General features: G+C 35.2%; 4 protein-coding genes across 5 annotated transcripts; 2 read left to right on the forward strand and 2 right to left on the reverse strand.

Moving 5' to 3' along the window:
* Window positions 1-11: 11 nt before the first annotated feature.
* Window positions 12-2,961, reverse strand: LOC18993749 (G-type lectin S-receptor-like serine/threonine-protein kinase At1g11300). 2 transcript variants are annotated; one of them, XM_024151949.1, is made up of 7 exons: window positions 1,674-2,961; window positions 1,479-1,541; window positions 1,218-1,396; window positions 943-1,153; window positions 620-857; window positions 406-535; window positions 12-338 (listed from the first exon to the last, which is right to left on the reverse strand). In XM_024151949.1, the coding sequence occupies exons 1-7, from the start codon at window positions 2,959-2,961 to the stop codon at window positions 12-14; spliced, it is 2,436 nt and encodes an 811-aa protein (XP_024007717.1). The 2 variants fall into 2 exon arrangements, with proteins under 2 accessions (XP_024007717.1, XP_006417369.1); XM_006417306.1 differs by having other exon boundaries at window positions 1,479-1,586.
* Window positions 2,962-3,607: 646 nt separating this feature from the next.
* LOC18993750 (F-box protein At1g11270) lies at window positions 3,608-5,281 on the forward strand. The gene is given in 4 exon segments (XM_024151951.1): window positions 3,608-3,771; window positions 3,961-4,871; window positions 4,874-4,911; window positions 4,913-5,281. Coding segments are annotated over 3 exon segments (1,020 nt in total). The 5' UTR covers window positions 3,608-3,771; window positions 3,961-4,075; the 3' UTR covers window positions 5,099-5,281.
* Window positions 5,282-6,227: 946 nt separating this feature from the next.
* On the forward strand, window positions 6,228-9,793 carry LOC18993751 (G-type lectin S-receptor-like serine/threonine-protein kinase At1g61360). Its single transcript, XM_006417308.2, has 7 exons — window positions 6,228-7,740; window positions 7,873-7,983; window positions 8,183-8,352; window positions 8,453-8,663; window positions 8,753-8,990; window positions 9,089-9,239; window positions 9,323-9,793. The coding sequence occupies exons 1-7, from the start codon at window positions 6,456-6,458 to the stop codon at window positions 9,635-9,637; spliced, it is 2,481 nt and encodes an 826-aa protein (XP_006417371.1). The 5' UTR covers window positions 6,228-6,455; the 3' UTR covers window positions 9,638-9,793.
* Window positions 9,794-11,443: 1,650 nt separating this feature from the next.
* LOC18993752 (sugar transport protein 1) lies at window positions 11,444-14,716 on the reverse strand. Its single transcript, XM_024151985.1, has 4 exons — window positions 14,433-14,716; window positions 13,816-14,138; window positions 12,311-12,940; window positions 11,444-12,103 (listed from the first exon to the last, which is right to left on the reverse strand). The coding sequence occupies exons 1-4, from the start codon at window positions 14,563-14,565 to the stop codon at window positions 11,624-11,626; spliced, it is 1,566 nt and encodes a 521-aa protein (XP_024007753.1). The 5' UTR covers window positions 14,566-14,716; the 3' UTR covers window positions 11,444-11,623.
* Window positions 14,717-20,826: the final 6,110 nt, after the last annotated feature.

Raw genomic sequence — 20,826 nt, forward strand, 5'->3', positions numbered from 1 at the left:
TTTGCGGGTTCTTAACGTCCTGTGACATCAGTGATAGTGACATCGATGATAGAGGCTTTACGGTCACTGTTCTCAGAGGACTCAGCTTCTGAAACACCGGTCCTTGGTATAAAAGCATTCCTTGATATAAAAGCAGACTGTTTCGGTTCTGGAATGTCTGCAATCTCGCTGCTGAGCATCGAACACACTGTAGCAACACTTGGTCTATCGTTAGCATATTCTTGCACACACAAAAGCCCAATGTGAACGCATTTCTGTATTTCTTTCTCATAGACTTGGTCAAAGATCACAGGATCTACCAGACCATTTATCTCCCCATCGTTCCACATTGACCATGCCTACAAAACAGAGAGGCATTTTAGATAACAATTTCAGGAGAAACTTAGTAGAGTTGGCTAGACATACATTAGCTAAAAGAGGCGAATTTGAGTTTCTTCTTCCACTGACAATCTCTAAGAGTATCACTCCTAAGCTGAAAACATCAGATTTCTCTGAAAACAGTCCTCCCATTGCATATTCTGGTGACATATAACCGCTGCACGATACATTTATTTTCTCGGTTATATCACTATCTTTTATAAAAAGAGGTGTAACATATGGCAAGAATGGAGTTACGTACTATGTTCCAACGACCCTTATGGTGTTTGCTTCATCTTCATCCCCTGGGAAAATCCTGGCCAACCCGAAATCAGATATTTTCGGGATCAGATTCTCATCTAACAAGATGTTGCCGGCTTTTAGATCTCTGTGAATGATTCTCAGCCTAGAATCTCTGTGAAGGTACAGAAGACCTCTACATATTCCATTGATAATGTTCAGCCGAGTCTTCCAATCAAGAAGTTTTGCCTTGGTTGGGTCTGAACAACACATTAGTTTCTGTTAATTGACAATGGTGTTAACACTGGAACAGAGTTTGAAAACAGAAATATAGTGATATGATACCAAATAGGTAAAAGTCTAAGCTTTTCTTGGGCATGAACTCATAGACTAATATCCTCTCTTCTCCTGCAATGCAGCAACCAAGTAATTTCACCAGATTCCGGTGTTGCAACTTAGAAATCACAACTACTTCATTAACAAGTTCCTCAAGCCCTTGCACAGATGCTCGTGACAGTCTCTTCACAGCAATTTCTTGCCCTTCTTGCAACTTACCCTGCATTAGAGATTAAAGTCAACATAATTCTTGTTGCCATAACCCTGTTTTAAGTCATACTTACTTTGTAAACAGGACCAAAACCGCCTTGTCCGAGCTTATTTGTCAGAGAGAAATTATCAGTCGCTGCAGCTAACACTTGAAACTCAAACAACGGTAGCTCTTTCAACTTTCCTTTATTACCACCAGCTAAAGCTTCTACTCTCTCAAAAATCTGCTCTGCATCTGTTCCTTCCTTTCGCCCTGAGAATGAATCCAAGATATTATCGAAACTAAAAACACAAAATGCTAATAAACAGCAAACAAAACTTAATTAAATTCCAACCTCTTTTCTTCATGACAATCCGTCGCGCCAAAAGACCACAAGCTGCCAGAACAATAATACCGCCTGCTAATGATGTACCGATTATAACCGGTAGTCTGTCCGGCTTTTCTAATAGAGAGTTGGCAGGAAATAACAAAATTAGTAAAGCTGCAATCTTTAAGGTAATAGGAGAGAAGTTAAGGAGTAACACTTAACTGATTTCGGAATGTGCAAGACGGATATAAAGATCCATTCCACTAGCAGGCAACACCTGCGAATCAACTAAGCTTCCATTCCAAATCATGCAAGCATAACCTAAGCCATGTGCACAAGCTATACAAGAACATGTCTGTAAACAAGTCCTTAAGCATTCTGGTTCACTAGCTTCGGATCTTCTTGCGAAGTCAGGCAATTTCATTCGCCTCAGCCTCGCAAACCCATCAGCACTCCTATTATTGTTCTGTCTTTCACACTGCAAAGGGACCCTTCTTATGCATCCACCACTCCAGTTTCCATTGTTCCACTCTATGAGGTTCCTTGGCTTGAACCCTCTAATGCAAGAACAAGGTGGCGTTTTCAGGGGATTGCAGGTAGCAAATTGGCCACATCTTCCGTAAATATCACACTCGGTTGCAGGAACTTGTAACCCGACCGTCCAGTTTCTCCTAGCCTCACTCCAATCTCTCCGGATCACGGATCCTCTATAATCCATGTAGAAGTATCTTAAAGTCGAATCATTAGCATATGACATGGTGACTGATCCACTGGTATCATCATTAACTATGAATTTGTAGAGAAAGTGCGCATACACATCTGGTAAACCGTTAAACATCTGGCCGTTCCACGGGCCACTGCGCCACACCGTAGCATTACTATTACTGTTGTTCAAAATGAAGAGCTCTGGATATGCAGCAAGAACTAGTTCAGCAGTGTAGCTCCCGGGCGAAGGATCTGAAGGGGTTTTCCAAGAAGTTATTGTGATGTTCCCTCCTCCGTTTCTTGCGTTTGTCCCAACCAACATATTTGGCAACCAAGAATCAGTGGGATACCTGAAACTCTCCCAAAGATATGCATCGTTATTTGTATCTTTTAGCACAAGGTTCCCGGAATCCAAAAGCTCTGCGACAGTACTAGAATTGCCTCGGACTTGAGTAGAGACGTTAGTTGACCACAGAACACGCCTCTGACCATCCGTGACCAGGAGGTTTCCATCTTCAGATACCGAAATAACGCCAGAGGAGTCATTGATCGGCATATCTTTGTTAGCAACCCATATCACAGTTTGTACAGGAATGCTGTTGTACCATATACCCGCATACTTACTTGTGGAATTAACAGGGCTGAAGAAACCGAACCTGAACGTGCGAAAGCTGGAGACTATCGTCTCGGAATCACTGAGGTTGCCGAAAAAGAAAGCTCTTTCCTGAGCAAGACAGACACTTGACAAGAGCCAAGATAGTACAAGAACAAGAACAAAATGACTCATGCACTCATGAAGTCCCATCGCTTCAGTCCCAGCCTCTGAAGAACAGAAACTTCCAAATTTTGGATATAGCTTTTGCTTTCTTAATATCTTTCCTAAAAAGAAACTAAACACAACCCCAACAGATCAATATATAGCAAACATCTCAGTATTAAATGAAGCATTTAAGAGATCATAGAGATTTGAGTTGAATGATGACGCTGTGATGGTGTGGTGAGCATTAAATTATCAAGAGAAAGGTCCAAATGTTGTTATAGTGAAGGGGGTCAAGTCAAGTGCCACGGTTCTAACTCTAAAGATGATGCAAGATGCTTCATTTTTTTCTATTAATGGCGCTGTCTTTGTACGAATGATTGACCAAAATTAGACCATCTATTACGACTTCGTGTTATTCACTTACCACCATTGGATATCCTGTCTGTTATTTTCAAAGTTTATTCTCTGTTTACTTTGACTCTTGTTTTCTCTGTACTTTAGAGTTTAGATGATATATACTTCTTTTTTCCGTAAAGAATGAAATAATAGTATATACGGATTTTCTTACTTTGTTTTTAATAGTGGAAAAGAAAAGGGTTATGGGTTTTTAGCCCAAATGAAAATCAAAGCCCAACAGAGAAACAAAAGAAAAAGGAGAAGACATGAGGTTGCAAACTTGGTCAGAGAATCGGTGAGATCTCTGTCTCTCTACCTCCACCTGTGTGGACCGCCGCATCGACATCGACACTTCTATAGAGTAAAAATTGTTTTACAGGGAGGGAGAGAGAGAGAGAAATCGATTCCTGAGGATTGGTCTTCCGGAGGAGGAAGGATTTGATGCGATCATTGTCTGAGGTACTCACTGTGTGTTTTTTTTATTTTTTTTTGTTATTGGGATATTTGATTTGATGAAATCTGTAATGTATCTTTTTGAGTATTTCGATTAAATTATTTCGATAGAGATTAAATTGTTGGAATTCCTTTCTTCTCAATGGAAAGAGAAACTGACTTGAAGTTTTCCCTTTTTTTTTTTCCAATTCCTAGCTCGAGTCGGATTATATATAGAGTCCCAGTCGTATTTTGATCAGATGCTCAGCTCGTGTATATATATAATATAAAGTCCTAGTCGTCTCTTCAACTTTATTAGAGACGAGATACAATGTTGAAAAGATATGGCTCGAGTGTGGTATTGAAAAGACATCGCTCTAGTGTGGAATTGCTACCCCACGATGTGGTAGAGCTCATCCTCGAGAGGCTTCCTGTGAAGTCTCTGCTGAGATTCAAGTCTGTATCCAAGAATTGGAAATTGACAATCGAGTCCCGACGGTTCCATGAAGTACAGTTGATCCGTCGTAGGCAGTCCCGAGGTCCAGATGTCCTTTACGTGATCTATGAGAATCATCAACAAGATGAAGATCGAAGGAGGAGAATTGTGTTGGGGTCTTCCATAGTTTCTACGTTCCCTTCTCCGAACACCATGGTTTGCCATGGTAGTTGTGACGGTCTTATATGCGTCTTCTGTATCCACACGCCGAATATCGTGGTGAATCCAGCTACTAGATGGCAGCAAAGTTTTCCTCGTTCTAGCGTTCAACAACTCCTGTATACAAGAAAACTGCTTAGCTGGACAAATCCTAAGCTTGGGTTCGGTAAAGACAAATTCAGGGGCACATACAAGCCGGTTTGGCTTTGTAATTCATTTGAATTTGGCCTAGACAACGCCACTTCTTGCGAAGTTTTCGACTTTAGCACTAACGCTTGGAGGTACGTTCACCCTGCTTCTCCTTATCGGATAAATGCTTTCCCTGATCCTGTGTATTTGGATGGGTCACTTTATTGGTTAACCGAGTGTGAAGAAACCAAGGTTTTATCTTTTGATCTTCACACCGAAACTTTTCATGTCGTCTGTAAAGCTCCCTTTGCCCATGTACCTGACCCTCGTGCCGTCAACATGTGCATCTGGATAATCGCTTGAGTGTATCTATGAAAAAACTGGCCCACTCAAGAGATATGGTCGTTGGAATCTTCAGGCGGCAACAAGACATGGAAGAAAGTGTGTTGGTTAGACCTCACCAAAACTTATTCTTGGTTTAAAGAACCCGAGTTTGCACTGTCACCAATAGCAATTCTGGAGAAGAACAAGCTGTTGCTTCAAGGTCGTGATACACTGACGCACTGGTGATATATGATTTGCATACCAAATCTTATGATTTACTCTTCCAACCTACCGACGCCGTAGCTCCTGTTTATTATTTCCAAAGTTTGTTTTCTACTTTATCAGATTAATTTGTCTTTGTTTTCTTTCTTTAAATGAACCTTTGTAATTTAACATTGTGCTGAATTCGAAATCTTTGATGGTTTGTTGGTTCACAGGACACTTTTGCCTCTATTGTAATACTATTACGAGAGCTCTGGCCCATCTTCTGAGACTCCTTAATCGGCTAACCTGATTAACTAGAACTTACCAATGAAACAACAGGCATTTGTGAGAATAGGTACACACAAAAAGTCTCTTTGAATTTCGTGAAAATAAGAGAAACATTAGGCATTCGTCAAAAGTAAGCCCCTGTTGTTCGTTGATATATTCAAAGTATTGTAATTTACTAGGTGAATATCTGCACATGCGGATTTTTCTTTTTAACTAATCAAATTTTATATAAAATCAAATATAATTATTATTTGTTGTTGTGTATTGGTACATTATTATAAAAAATCTTAGAAATTTTATATAAAAAAATAATTTTAAAAAATAATTTAAAATACAATATCATAAATATAAAAACAAATATAATTATTATTTGTTATGTGTGTTAATATGTTATTATAAATAATTTTAGAACTTTTATCCAAAAAAGAAAATAATTTTAGAAATCAATTTAAAATGCAATATAATAAAAAAATAAAAAATTTATTATTTGTTATGTGTGTTAGTATGTTATTATAAATAATTTTAAAAATTTTATCCAAAAAATAATTTTAGAAATCAATTTAAAATACAATATCATTAAATAAATGATAATTATATAAAAATAAAATAAATATCAATCAATATCAATCAATTAATGAAAAAACTGTTAATTTTCTTTGAGTGGTTTAAATCTTGATATTAAAAGTTAATAATTTATTATTTTTTTTGAAATTGTAACTTTAAATTATAAAAAGTGACACATATCATCCCCATATTAATTTTCAAATGCTGATGTATCACTCAGCTGGAGAAAGTTGATCCTCTTTTATATATAAAATTTTAAACGACTCTCGGATTATAAAATTTGTAAACAAAAAAAAAGGGTCAACGTAATGTGATATGTATGGTTTATAATTAGAAGCGTGTGGCTTCTTTGGTCAATTTGGGATGTTTTTCTTGGTCAGTTTGGGATGTTTGAATAATGTAAAATATGCCAAGAATGATTGATTGGTCAAGACAAGCTGTTTGAATGTCAGAACATCTATTAGGTTTCATTCATATTTCATCTGATTTTTATTCATACATAGAAATCTCTGGAGGAAGATTTCTTGCAAACACATAGAGAGGAAAGATGGGTATTTTTTACTTTCCGTGCTTGCTTTTTTTAACCATGTTCTCAAGTTATGGCTTTGCAGATATAACCACATCGAATCCTTTGTCAATAAGACAAACTCTGAGCTCTCCAGATGGATCCTTTGAACTAGGATTCTTCAGTCCTAACAGCTCTCAAAATCGTCAATATGTTGGAATCTGGTTCAAGGGAGTCACTCCTCGGGTTTATGTTTGGGTAGCTAACAGAGAAAATCCAGTCACGAGCTCCACGGCCAATCTTACAATCAGCAGTAATGGAAGTCTCATCTTGCTTGATGATAAACAAAAGACTCTCTGGTCATCTGGAGAAGAAGTTCTCACATCTAACGAATGTCGTGCCCAGCTTTCAAACTCCGGAAATCTTGTTGTCATAGATAATGTTACTGGAACATATCTATGGCAAAGTTTTGAGCATCCTACTGATACTATGCTTCCTCTGTCATCGCTTATGTATGATATTCCTAACAACACGAGGCGTGTGTTGACTTCTTGGAAGAGCAACACAGATCCATCTCCTGGGGAGTTTCTAGCAGAGCTTACTCCAGAGGTTCCACCTCAAGGACTTGTATGGAAAGGCTCATCACCTTATTGGAGAAGCGGGCCATGGGTGGAAACAAGGTTCTCAGGGATACCAGAAATGGATAAAACATATGTAAATCCATTGAAAATGGTCCAAGATGTGGTGAATGGCACAGGAGTTTTGACTTTTTGTGCACTAAGAAATTTTGATGTGTCATACATCAAGCTAACGTCAGATGGATCAGTGGATATTCATCGTACTAATGGTGACACCACCGGGTGGATTAAGCATTTCGAAGGTCCTCTAAGGTCATGTGATCTCTACGGTACTTGTGGACCTTATGGTTTGTGTATGAGGTCCATGAGTACTCCAACCTGCAAATGCGTGAGAGGGTTTGTGCCAAAGTCAGAGGACGAGTGGAACAGCGGAAACTGGACTCGTGGGTGTGTGAGACGAACAGAGTTATCACCTTGTCAGGGAAATTCTTCTTCGACGACACAAAGCAAAGACACAACAGATGGATTTTATCGTGTTGCCAATATGAAGCCTCCGGATGCTTACGAATTGACAAGCTTTGGTGATGCAGAACAATGCCGTCAAGGATGTCTTCGCAACTGTTCTTGCTCGGCGTTTGCCTATAGTAATGGAATTGGATGCTTAGTGTGGAACCAGGAGCTATTGGACATGGTTCAGTTTTCTGAAGGAGGAGAATTTATTTCCATCCGCCTTGCACGTTCTGAGTTAGGTATGGCTTTAAGACATCACAAATCACATTTTTTTGTTTTAGGTTTACATAATCATAGCTATTTTTGCTCTGTTTTTTTTTCCCAATAGCAATATGTTCTTACAGTTTTTAGTTTCTTGGTGATTCTGTCAGCTGGAAGCAAGCGAATCAAGATCATTGTTTTTAGCACTATCAGCCTCTGCGTGTTTATAATCTTGGTGCTTGCGACATTTTGTTGCTGGAGATACAGACTAAAACAAAATGGTGAGACTCCAAAAATAGCTTAAGAGTTTACTCTTAATGTCTCTCTTTTGCTATCTGTTCACTTGTTTTCTTGATCTTTTCTCCCTTTAGTTGTCAGATGTTACATGCTTGAAACTCGTTGATCTTTTAAGCTTTGGACTAATCCTCAGATGCTAGAAACGTAAGTACTGATACATGGATGGATTCATGTAACTCGTAGGTGAAGCTCGTGTAGCCATGGAGATTTCAGAAGATTCATGGAAGAATAATTTGAAATCACAAGATGTCTCAGGTTTAAATTTCTTTGAGATGCATACCATACAAACTGCGACGAATGATTTCAGCATCTCAAATAAACTTGGTCAAGGTGGATTTGGAACAGTTTATAAGGTAAAAGATAATATATGATACTCTCTGTGTTTTGCTTTTTTTCTATCATTATCTTTCTTGTTCCCTAGATGAGTCTCTCTGCAACTCTTTCTACTAAAAGGGGAAACTAAAAGATGGGAAAGAAATAGCTGTAAAACGCCTTTCTAGCAGCTCTGGAGAAGGAACAGAGGAATTCATGAACGAATTAAAACTCATCTCAAAACTACAACACAGAAACTTGGTTCGGCTTTTAGGATATTGCATTGAAGGAGAAGAGAAAATATTGGTTTATGAGTTTATGGTGAACAAAAGCCTCGATACTTTTCTCTTTGGTTAGTCCCTACTTTTCTTCATCTTCCTCTGCATTTGTCATTTGTCTTCTGTGGCTTACATGTTAATCGATCTCTGTGATAATCTATAGATATGAAGAAGAAGCTGGAGATCGATTGGCCTAAGAGATTCAATATCATTCAAGGTATTGCTCGTGGACTCCTCTATCTCCATCGCGACTCATTCCTCAGAGTTGTACATCGCGATCTTAAAGCCAGCAATATTCTCTTGGACGAGAAGCTGAATCCAAAAATATCGGATTTTGGGTTGGCTCGGATGTTTCAAGGAACTCAAAATCAAGACAACACTAACAGAGTATTTGGAACTTTGTAAGAATCACTCCTTTTCTTCACATGTTGGAATCAAAGTTTCACATTCTATAGACTGAACCTTTTTTTTTCCAAAAATCATTCGATAACTTGAACAGGGGATACATGTCTCCAGAGTATGTGTGGACAGGAACATTCTCTGAGAAATCTGACATTTATAGCTTTGGAGTTTTGATGCTAGAAATCATCAGCGGAAAAGAGATATCTAGCTTTAGCTGTGGAGAAGAAGACAAAAACCTTCTTGCATGTGTAAGAAACACACTTAAAAATCTGATTACAGTCAAGTTGACACAAATCCTGGTTTCTTAATTTTTATAGTTTTTGTGTAACAGGCATGGGAATCATGGAGTGAAACCGGAGGAGTAGATCTACTGGATTATGACATTGCTGATTCTGAGTCAGATTCAGTTGAAGCAGTGATGAGATGTGTTCAGATAGGTTTAATGTGTGTTCAACACCAAGCAATGGACAGACCAAACATCAAACAAGTGGTGACAATGCTGACGTCGACAATGGATCTTCCAAAGCCAAAACAACCTATGTTTGTTTTAGATACAAGTGACGAGGATTCTCTGTCTCTTAAGTCTAATGATCATAAGGACTTGTTCTCTGATGATGAAAACATACCGGCTCAGGAGAAACCCTAGACTCCATGAGTATTAAACCAGTTCCATATATGGTTCAATGTAGATCCAAATGTAACTGAAATCGTTCAATGCAAATAAGAATGTAAACTGGCTTTAAACAAAATTTAAATAACTTGGATTATTGACGAATAACAGGAATGGTGTGTATGTTATTAAGACTGATTGGCATTTATATATTGATTATTACATGTTTATGGAACAAGCCATGTGAACAAAGACTAGATAGAACCATTGGAAAACATGAGAGGACCAATAAATGTAAACTTAAGACAAGTGTGTTTAGATCTGTTATTGTCTTCTCCCACTCAAAGTCTCATTTACTTTATGTTACGTTGGCTCATGAAATAAATTTCTGTATGAGAATCTTTGCTTCTTCTATCTATTGGATATATTTTGTGTTGCATTTTTCTTTAAGTTAATGAATGACTGATTTTCGGATGTATCGATATTCAGATGACTGTTTAACACGCAAATGGTGTATCGGTATTTTGCTTGACACAATAATCTTCATCCCTGAAACCCACTTCTCATTGGAGCTATTTAATCGTTTAAAAATGCTTGTTAAAGAAACTGGCAAATAATGATACAAGGCCTATATTGAAGAACCGGATCAGGAGGAATTCAGGACCATCAAAATTTATATAATCACATTTATCTGAAAGAATATTATATGGCTTCAAAATCTCCACTACTATATTCTAAGACAAAAAAAAAAAAACATTGTCCACCAAAAGAAAAACCAAGATTTCCACAAAAAAGGTTTAAGCGAGAAGATAAGCGGTCCACACTGTTTCTTTTACTCCAATGATATGAAGCATCAAATCATTTTGGTACTGATTGAAAACATATATGGATAGAAGTTTGACTCTGTCTCATCAACTTTCCAACATAATTAGGACCCATGCTAGCTCTTCACTCCGATCACGCAAACCTTAGAATTGTCCTCCAACATAGAGAAAAGGGCACAAGAATGAAATCAAATTTGAGGACCTTAAAAACAAATATAAGATATTTGAAAGATGCTATCATACACTAATAGATAGAAAACGTTGATTTATCAACCACATTACATTGTAGACATAAGTGCATCATTTGTGCTTATCTGAAAAAAAAGTCAGATATACTTATTTAAACATATTATGCGAGAGAATACACAAAATATTGAGAGGTGTATTGTACTAAGCATTTGAATTGATTTGAATTGAAATAATAAATTTTATGTTATTGAAACATAAATTTTAAAATCCAGTATTATTGGATATAACTATAAAATTTGTAAATGTTTCTTAAAAATCATTGTTCTTAGAAATGTTTTAAGTAAGATTTTAATGATTTCAATGGATTTAGAGGATTTATTAGTTAAAAATACAAATGCTCAAATCGTATGGTTTTATGTAGAATTGTAGAGAATTTCAAACCAAGTCATTATAACTTTCTTAAAATCATTAATCATCTGAAATCTTAATAAAACTAAAATCACTTCAAATGTTTAGTTCAATACACCCCTTCTTTTTATATATTTATTTTTCTATTAAATTAATCCTAAAACTGTTTTTTTTTTTGTTGAAAAGGAAAAAGTAAATGACGTTAGTGATTAAACACAACCAAGATACACATGCAGCAATTCTTGGTAAGTTAACCTACAACCAAAACAAAATCGTAAGTTAAGTATTCATGGTAAGTCTGCTCTGGTGCTCATGTATTTCAAACTCGCATGACTTTTCTTTAAGAAAAAATTGACTTCATATTTGGCCTTAAATTAACTTCATTATGGAGTAAATTAACATTAAATAGAACACGCTGAAGATATAAAAAAGAATCATATCCATAATTTCACCATGTCATACTGAATTATATAAACATAAATATATCTAGACTAATACCACTTTCTTCTTTACGAAATTAGAAATTACAAATCTTTTTTTCTTTCTTAAAAACTTTAACAATTAAAACAAAAAAAAAAAAAAATATATATATATATATAAATCAGACACGTTTAGTTCCTTGGTTGCTGCTCTTACCCATCTCAAGTCCATTCCCATACTCACCATCCTCCACAAACCTTGACCAATACCAATGTGACCTCCACACTTGTCCCATCTCCTCTATCGGAATCCCTTTAGTCTCCGGCAAGAATATGTAGACGAAAATGGACATCACCACCACGAAGAAGGCGAATACAAGGAACAACCCGAACTTCAAATGGCAAAGCATGGACAAGAATATCTGCGCGATTATGAACGTGAAGATCATGTTCACCGACACTGTGATACTCTGCGCAGCCGACCTTATCTCCAACGGGAAGATCTCACTCGGTACTAACCACCCTAGCGGACCCCATGACCACGCAAAACCCGCCACATAGATGCATATAAAAGTTACAACCACTATAGCATACCACTTTGGTAGCTCACCAGGGGTCCCGTCTACCCCGAACTTGGCCCCTATGCATGCTGCAACCACAGCCTACAATCACACAAGAAAAAAAAACATATTTTCCATCAGTGTAATTGATATATATTATATAGTATTGCAAATTTGATCTCGAAAACCATCTATCCATCTACATAAACTCTTTTGTATCAAATATAAAAATTCGATATCTAATCGCAACTTAAGACCAATTGTAACACATTTATCATCGTCTTATATACAGTAGATATGTTTCCTTACCTGGCATATGAGCATTTGTGTTCCACCTTCAAGAAAGAGAAACCGACGTCCCCACTTGTCAACACCGTAGATGGAAACGAGCGTTGCGGCGACGTTGACCGAGCCGGTGACCACGGCGGACATGAGAGAAGCATCGGTGGTGAAACCGATGGTGTTGAACAAAACCGGAGCGTAAAACATAATGACATTGATTCCGGTAAGCTGCTGAAAAAACGGAATCATAATGGCCATGGTGAGATGTGGCCGGTATTTACGGCGGAGGAGGTTTCTCCACGGATGCTCTATCGACTGCGACTCTTTACTAGCGGCGACTAAATCGTCAAACTCTTGGCTGACGTCATCGACGCCTCGGATTCGCCTGAGCTTGGTTTTGGCCTCCTCGTGCTGGCCTCTCTCGATCATCGAGTTGGGAGTGTCAGGGAGGATGAGGGAACCGATGGTTATGATCAGGGCGGGAACCACCGCGCCTCCGAGACTGAGCCGCCATCCCCAACCGCCTTTGATCTTGGCGAAGAAGTAGTTGAGAACTTCGGCGACTAGGATTCCGATTGTGATTGAGAGCTGGAAACCAATGTTCAAAGCTCCTCTGTATTTGTATGGAGCCATCTCGGAGAGGTATAGTGGCACGGACTGTGAATAGATAAATTAAACAGGGTTAGTTACGTCATTTAAAAAGGTAAGTTACGACACAAGTGCTTTCAAATGTACACGCTCCCGTATCTGACTTTATTGAAGTGAAGATTCGAAGCGCTTGGTATCAAGGCAGGGCATAGACTTAAAATACGGGGTTTTAACAGGGTTATTGTCGTCATTTTGTTTAACCTCATAAAGATATAGATACGGTCCGAATAGGGACCGAATATGACATTTTTCTAGCTAAAGCTAAGATCCGTATCAATGAGTGATCACAAAAGTTGTAATGAGATTTATACGATATGACGTCAAAAACAATATAGATCGGATAATTAGATCACTGAAATGGAGAGAAAGAGACATCACAGGTTAAATAACAGACCATGTGGAATTGTGGATATTCAGCCGATAACAATTAATGAAAAAATAAAATAATTGTTATATCATTGTTATATCAATGATAAAATAAAATAATTGTTACAAATCAATGTGGAATCGTGGAGTATAATATAATGTGGAAAATAATGATCGTAGTTGTAAACTGATAGTAAAAGGAAGAAAACAAATAATAATGTCAACTTGACCTAAATATATGATGATTATGTTCAATGAAAGTGGTTGCCTGGTTGGTCCAAAAAAAAATTCTAAAACCAAGGTACATTTATGACGAAATAAATATAAAATTCAGCACATTAAATTTTACAAGAACAAGTAGAAGAGTTATTTAATTTGAAGTTTTTCTTACTCGTGAATCTGTGATGTAAATGTGAAAGAAAAAAAAAGAAGAGAAAATGCTAATTTGATATATACTTATATGGTTAGCAATAATTCAAATCTTAATCATTAAAAATGGATGGTTTGTAGTGACGGACCTGATTAGCGAAACCGATACCGAAACCGAGCAAGATGCGACCGACGATAAGCATCCAAACGTGTTTAGCGAAGCCATTGATGAGAGCTCCGGCGCAGAAGAGTATGCCACCGAAGAGCATCGAGAGCCGCCGTCCGAACTTCCTCGTCACGGTGGAAGCCACCAGCGACGAGATTAGCGCCGCCAGATACAACGACGACGTGAAGAGCGTAAGCGTCGGGCTATCGTACTGACAGTACTGATTCGTTGTCGCGTCCTCTTGCTGTTTCCGGTACACCGATGGGAAGAATCGCCGGAGGAAAGACGGCATCGACGTCACACCACCTGTAGATTTTTATTATTAATATTCAGAATTTCCACACACAAAAAAAATGATCAGACAGGGTTTTCATGACTCTATAGAAACATATGGGGCTATTTTGTAAATATTTTAAAAAGTTATAATTGCTGATGATTCTGTAATTTTTAGATGGATGAATGAATAGAAACACATAAGAGGCATTTTGTTCATAATTATTTATGGAACGACTACCATAATTTCTAATGTGTGGGTGTTGATGTCTACATAGATACTTGTGGGGTGGAAATGTAAAAGCTGAGAAATAGTGAGATACTTACCGGAGATTCCGATATCGTATCCAAAGATGAGACCACCCATGGCAGCGACGACGCAAGTGAACAGAACAAAGGGAGTGAGCTTGCCGGGATAAGCCTTTTGGCCATCTCCGACGACGAATCCACCAGCAGGCATTTTCCTAAGAAATTCTAAAAGAGATCCTTAGAAGTATTTAGTTTTCTTTTTCTGACCCCTCTTTTTTGGTAAGATCTTTTTTTATGTTGGCAAACAAAAGGATAGTGGAAGCGAAATTGAGAAGAAATTATATGGAGAGATCAGAGATTCTTATTAGAGTTATATAGACAGTGTGGAAGAGAAGGGGAAAAGTGTTGAGCTGTCTTTTCGTATTTTCTTAGCTGTGAATCCAGAATAATTTGATTTTCTCATAATTAATGTATAATTTACTAATTATCCACATCATAAGATAATTGAATAATGTGTCGCTGTTTCATGATTTTGAGCAACTTGATGACCGTTATGTGAACATGGTATTAACTGCATCATGTATATATTGACTTTAAGAGCATGTGGACTTTTTACCAGTGTTAGTAGCTTCGTAGTCATATTTACGATAAGATTACGATAGGATATTTTTCTCATAAATAATGTTTTACTAAAAGAGTGGAATAGTAAGATACTAAGATAATGGATTAGGGAAATAGAATTATCATGAAACGTTTCAAAACTGCTTTTAGTAATATATTTTATATTATATACATTTTATCTATCAATTCAAAAAATATTTATTTCATAAATTGAAAAAAAAAATCTGAACATCTATATAAATCCAACCAAAACTGACAACTCAATCTTGGGGGAAAAAAGTGGGATGGCCATATCCAAAAATGTAATGTGTATGTGTGAATAAATTGTCGCCGATGGACGCATGTTCGTATAAGTGTAAAAATCAAATACAATTCGCAGACTATTAAGTAAGACCCACTTGATGGTTCAACGGCTCTATCCAATTCCAAACAAGCACCGAATAATTTCCAAAATTGTCTCCGTTCGTTTTTTGAGAATTTTTTTTTCGCGATAATGTAACTCGTCAATGTTTTTTACATCCCGAAAAGTTACTAACTGGGTACTATAAGTCGTGGATAAATATAAAGATATTTAGATTGCGAGTAAAAGAGAACATGGAACCATTCTGTATTTGTTTAAATAACTCAAACAAACCATTTATAGAATTATAACCTTGGTTGGGCAACCATCATTATACCATTCATTACCAAATTTTTATACCAAGTCCAAGTGTCCAACATAGTACTCTAAACAATTATATACAATACTTTGTACTTATATTCACTATACCAATTTAAACGGATAACCGTAACGTCGGTAAATTGTGTGTCACAAGTTAACATAATATTAAACTTTACCTAAAAGAAGAAGAGTTGAGGTCGGTGGATTGGTGGCAAAATTTATTATACACGTCATGTACTAATCAGCAAGGATCGCATTTCATTCGACGGTCCAACTAATCTTTATCTATTTAGATAACATTAAATTCGCTTTGGATAATGTCTTTAGAATAGATCTGTTTCATGGGATGCAGCATGGTTTTTCTTATAACGTGACTTCAAAATTTTCTTTACAGATATAAAGTTTTATTACGAATAGTTATCGTTTTCGACCATTCAAGAATCCGTTTTTCTAGAAACAACATAACGATGCACCACTAGTTACGTGGAATGCTTATCCATCTATGTTTTCCTTCAAGTTCGAAAGTTTTTCTAACGTTCACATATATTATTCCGTGATATTAGGATAGATTACTTTTATTAAATTTCAAAAATACTTATTTATTTCTGCAATCTTACTTTATACTCTCTATACTCTATATATAGTATATGAAATGTGACCAGCTAGACTCGAACGCGAGTATTATGTAATAAAACAGCACCGGTAAAATAGTTTTTAACCGCGGTAAAACATTTTAGCTTAAAAATAATAAAAGACAAAAGTAAAGGGAAACAGTCAAACAGGAAGGGAAGTTGGTTGACGCCAAAATTAGGAAGAGTAAAATTTGGATTATAAAAAGAGTTAAAGGGAAAATAAAGAAACTATTTAAAATAAAGGGGGTTAAAGGTGATTTCAAAAATCTGGACTCGTTCTTTTCCCAGATTCGCGGCACTAGTTTGTTCACTGCTGGCTGCTGAGTTCTGAACTAAAAGTAAGATATACTTGTGATTATCATTATTCAAATTCCCTAAATTGCCCTTGTTTAGAACTCCCAGGTTTTTTTTTCTAAATTACTCTTGTTTACATAACCGTCAAATTTCCTGAAATATGTAAATATAGGAAATGAAATACTATATAATTTATGCTATAACACAGTAACAGTTTTTATATGAAAGGGACGAATTATGACGTGTTTGTCTTTGGGGATTTTTAAGTATACAAATATCGTAGTGATGGGTGATAATTATTAACTTTTTATTATGATATTTTGTACGAATAAAATAAAGGATAGATTCTATATTTGTAAACGCAAGAGGGGGAAAATTATGGTCCCCTGGGGTGATGTCAAGGGAAAATAATAGAGTAGATTTGAAAAAGAAGTTCTATCCAAAAATGAAATAAATTATGTTTGTTTTAAAAATAAAGGTTACGAAACAAGTTATGTTTGTACTCATATATTGTATTCAAACTTTCCTCGTCTAATGAAAAGACAATTTAAAAAGAATCAAAAACTTATTAAGCTTACACCACTAAATTACTTAGCGTATAGAAGATTTTGTTCATGAAATAAATCATTCTAAAACCAACAAATGGTTTATAGGAGAAAGAATGAAAATGGAAAGGGAAAAAATAAAAAGAAGTCAAGGTCAACTAAAGGGAGGATGTGTCACTAGCGAGTGGCGCCCATTGTATTTGGTTGGTTTCCGCATAAAGGTTTACTCCAAGACTTATGGGTCCCTTTCCTGCTTGACTTTTTTTTTTTTTTTTTTTTTTTTTTTTTTTTTTTTCCTGCTTGACTTCACACGCTAAAATAAAATGGTTGACGTTAAAGAATATGTGTTATCTGTATTAACAAATATTTAATCAAAGCAGAGTAACAATGCCTCCTGATTTATTTAATGAGTATATGTATGAAGTTTAAAACACGTTAATCAATACATGATAAGTTGTGTTATCATGTTTTCATATTTATTTATCGTGTTTTGTAAAAGAAATTTGAGATTAATGAAAAGCTCGAAATATTCAGATGTGTAATTTAGACTTGTGTTGTTCGTATTAAAGAATACTAAATTTTAACTTCGTGCGTCAACACGGCAGTGTTTTATTTTTTATTTCTAATATAAGTTATATTTATTTTTTTGTTTAGATATAATTTATTTTTGTTATTTATTTTTTTAAATCAAAAAAAAAAATTTAAAATTTTCGTAGTAAAATTTAATTATAATTTTTTTTGAATTTTTTGAATTTAAATTAAATTGAATGCAAATTTTTATAACTAAATTTAATTAAATTTCTAATAATTTAAAATTTAAATTAAAAATAATCTAGATTTTAGGAAATCTAAAAATATCTAAATTAATACTGTTTTAATAGAATAAATGTTCTCATAATGGTTTTCAACTACGATTTAGTTGGTCCTTTTGGCCCACTCTACCCAGGAGCAATGAGAACCCAATATTCGTTGACTATTGACTTGACTCCTTGCGAAGCCAAAGATATATATTTTAAAAAAAACTACACATTTTAATAGCAATTGAAAAAATACAATGTCTCGAACTCGATAGTCCTATGGAAACGGAAATGTATGAACTCTATTTAATTCTTAAAATGGCATGAAAAAAAACGAGAGAGTCAAGAAGGTCAAATAAAATGCCCCCACCTTATTAATGATCATTTCTTAATTAGTACGGAAATATGATATATAAACTCTTCAAGAACAAAACTTCTTCAAAAATTGCTTCGGAGTAAATATCGCTCTCCTTCTGAGAATCTTTCTATATAAAAGTCACGAAGCTAAGCCCACTCGTCGTGCCCACATGCTGTGACCTTTTCCCCGTTTTAATTTAAATATAAAGTGCCTACCATTGAAATTTAACAATACTTCTGTTTTCCTCGAAGAGTCCAAAATTAATAAATCGTATTATTTGAATTTACATTGAACTTTATATGTATATTTCGACGTTTAATCGTCGAGGCATGACTGTTCTCATGTTAGATTTATTTTGCCGTGAAGCTCTCGTCTACACCTGCACCAAATCAAGGGGCAATTTCGATACAAAGACCGAAGGAGATGAATCTATTGGATAAAATAACGTATATAGACCTCTCTATATCGAGGATCGAATCTAGACTTATGTTTCAACTCGAGTGTATATTTGCGCACGCAATTGATCTAACGTGTTCTAAATATGTGAAACATTCACATCGTTAGTTTCCCTTTTTTTTTGTTTGCTAGAAAACTGATTTCTTTGATCGACTATACGATGAATGCAGAAATGTCAACAACAAAAGATAGCAAACGACGTTTCTATGAAGCTGTCAAGGCGAATCACTTTTTTAATTGCTATTATACGCATCCAGTAGAATGAATTGATAGACTTCCAAAACTAACAATTATATTTTGTGAAGTATAACATAGCCCTATATTTTCCACTTTTGTAATAATGTAAATATCATACACATTTCAACATCCATGGAAAGTGACTTGACTTTGTAATTGCTTATTTGCTGGTGTAATAAATTTATATCGAAATGAAATAAAATGCCATTTTTTTTTTTTAAGAAGAAGGTGTTGACGGACGAATCAGGTTGTTCATGCGTGCCAAACGGCTGAAACTAATGATGCCACCAAAGCTGGTTTCTATTTCCGTTGACTTTTGAGTTTTATATAGTACGAATATTTCAAGAGAAGATAAATCATGAAACAATACAGACTTTTTATATACAGAGAGATGTAAATATTATACACATATAGAGATAAAAAATATACATATATTTTAGAAATTTTGTTACTACTTGTTATGTTATAGTCAGCAGACTATGTAACAGTATCTGAACTTCATACACAAATAAATAATTAAAGAATTTATTCATCGACCAAACATGCACTGTGAAGAATATTTAATACAGTTATGAACAATAAAAGAATTAGAAAACAAGAAAATTTATTAAACACTTCGTTACCATAAAACTAATTCTGCACAAATTTTGTTGTTTTTAACTAGCTTGTCCTTAAAGTGTCATAAGGGCCTATCTCAAAAAAATAAAACTTATCAATACCAAGTTAAATAATTAGAAGATTTTGGAAAATGAAAAACTTACATAACCATTAGCTCAAAACAGCTTTGGCGTTTCATGTAATAGTACGTCAAGTTGTAAAAGACACACATACTTGTTGTTGATAGTGTGTTCGACTAGGTATTCATCAGCCAAATTCAGATGATCAGATATCGTTTATTTTTGCTGACTAATAAAACAACAGTTTCAATATTTTCCATTTCACAGATAAGAAGTGGTAGTTGTCATCACTTCTGATGGTAACTATTCTGGCATATTGAATCGTCTGAGGGCAACTGGAAGAATCAAGACAGGGCTGATCTATATACCGGGTGGTATTTCTCCCCATACTTTTGATTGTTATGATTTTAGTTTGGAATGGAATGTTAATTTTATTATTTACACGTACTTTTTTGTTCCATGATTAAAACTAGTCCACAAAAAATCACAAGCTGATTAGTAATTATTGATTGCACTATAAATCAAATCTATATAGAGTATAAACGTATCTTTTGGGTTTGCAACTAAACTAACTATAGTGTTTATTTTATTCTTCAGCCTCATAGTTGCAAACACTAGTCATCTGTCTCTCTAGCTATATGTCTCTTTAGCTATATATTAACTTTATTATTTAAATGTTATTTTAAATTTTTATCTTTGTTTTATAAAGAGTGTTATTTTGTATTTTTAATATATTAATTAGAAAGAAAAAGTTGTTGTATGTATTAATAAAGAGTAATGTAGAACTTTTGCTCATTTTTTTAATATTTATGAAAATATGTTAAAATAACATTTTTTGTAAAACAGAAGAAATCTATTTTTTCTTTGTCAACAGGCTTTCCGAAAATAAACGTTTGTTTAACGTATTTATCCTCCATGAAAACGAATGTTCTGATCATTCAAAATCTGGAGTAGTATTGTTATCGCTAAGCTAAGATAGATTAGCACACGTCCCAGACTCCCAGTAAATATTCTTAGAAATAGAAATACGTGTCTTAGGCTTAAACTATAATCCGTCAATTAAAATGTTTAGTAGGATATAAGCACAGGAATTTATCACACCTTTAAACTTTCATCACTCATAAAAGATTAATTAGAAGATATTTTGTAAAATAGTCTTTAGATTTAGCAGAGGAAAGTATATCTTCTCAGACT

The sequence above is a fragment of the Eutrema salsugineum genome, unplaced genomic scaffold, assembly GCF_000478725.1.
Source record: "Eutrema salsugineum unplaced genomic scaffold, Eutsalg1_0 scaffold_5, whole genome shotgun sequence".
In the NCBI taxonomy this organism is placed as follows: domain Eukaryota; kingdom Viridiplantae; phylum Streptophyta; class Magnoliopsida; order Brassicales; family Brassicaceae; genus Eutrema; species Eutrema salsugineum.

Coding starts and splice junctions, on each gene's coding strand:
- LOC18993752 (XM_024151985.1), bottom strand. CDS start 14,565: ATGCCTGCTGGTGGATTCGTCGTCGGAGATGGCCAAAAGGCTTATCCC. Junction 14,139..14,432: donor ATACGATATCGGAATCTCCG/GTAAGTATCTCA, acceptor AAAAATCTACAG/GTGGTGTGACGTCGATGCCG. Junction 12,104..12,310: donor CACAAATGCTCATATGCCAG/GTAAGGAAACAT, acceptor GTGTGATTGTAG/GCTGTGGTTGCAGCATGCAT.
- LOC18993751 (XM_006417308.2), top strand. CDS start 6,456: ATGGGTATTTTTTACTTTCCGTGCTTGCTTTTTTTAACCATGTTCTCA. Junction 8,353..8,452: donor GATTTGGAACAGTTTATAAG/GTAAAAGATAAT, acceptor TTCTACTAAAAG/GGGAAACTAAAAGATGGGAA. Junction 8,664..8,752: donor CCTCGATACTTTTCTCTTTG/GTTAGTCCCTAC, acceptor GATAATCTATAG/ATATGAAGAAGAAGCTGGAG.
- LOC18993749 (XM_006417306.1), bottom strand. CDS start 2,961: ATGGGACTTCATGAGTGCATGAGTCATTTTGTTCTTGTTCTTGTACTA. Junction 1,587..1,673: donor TCTTGCACATTCCGAAATCA/GTTAAGTGTTAC, acceptor ACTCTCTATTAG/AAAAGCCGGACAGACTACCG. Junction 858..942: donor CTTAGACTTTTACCTATTTG/GTATCATATCAC, acceptor TGTGTTGTTCAG/ACCCAACCAAGGCAAAACTT.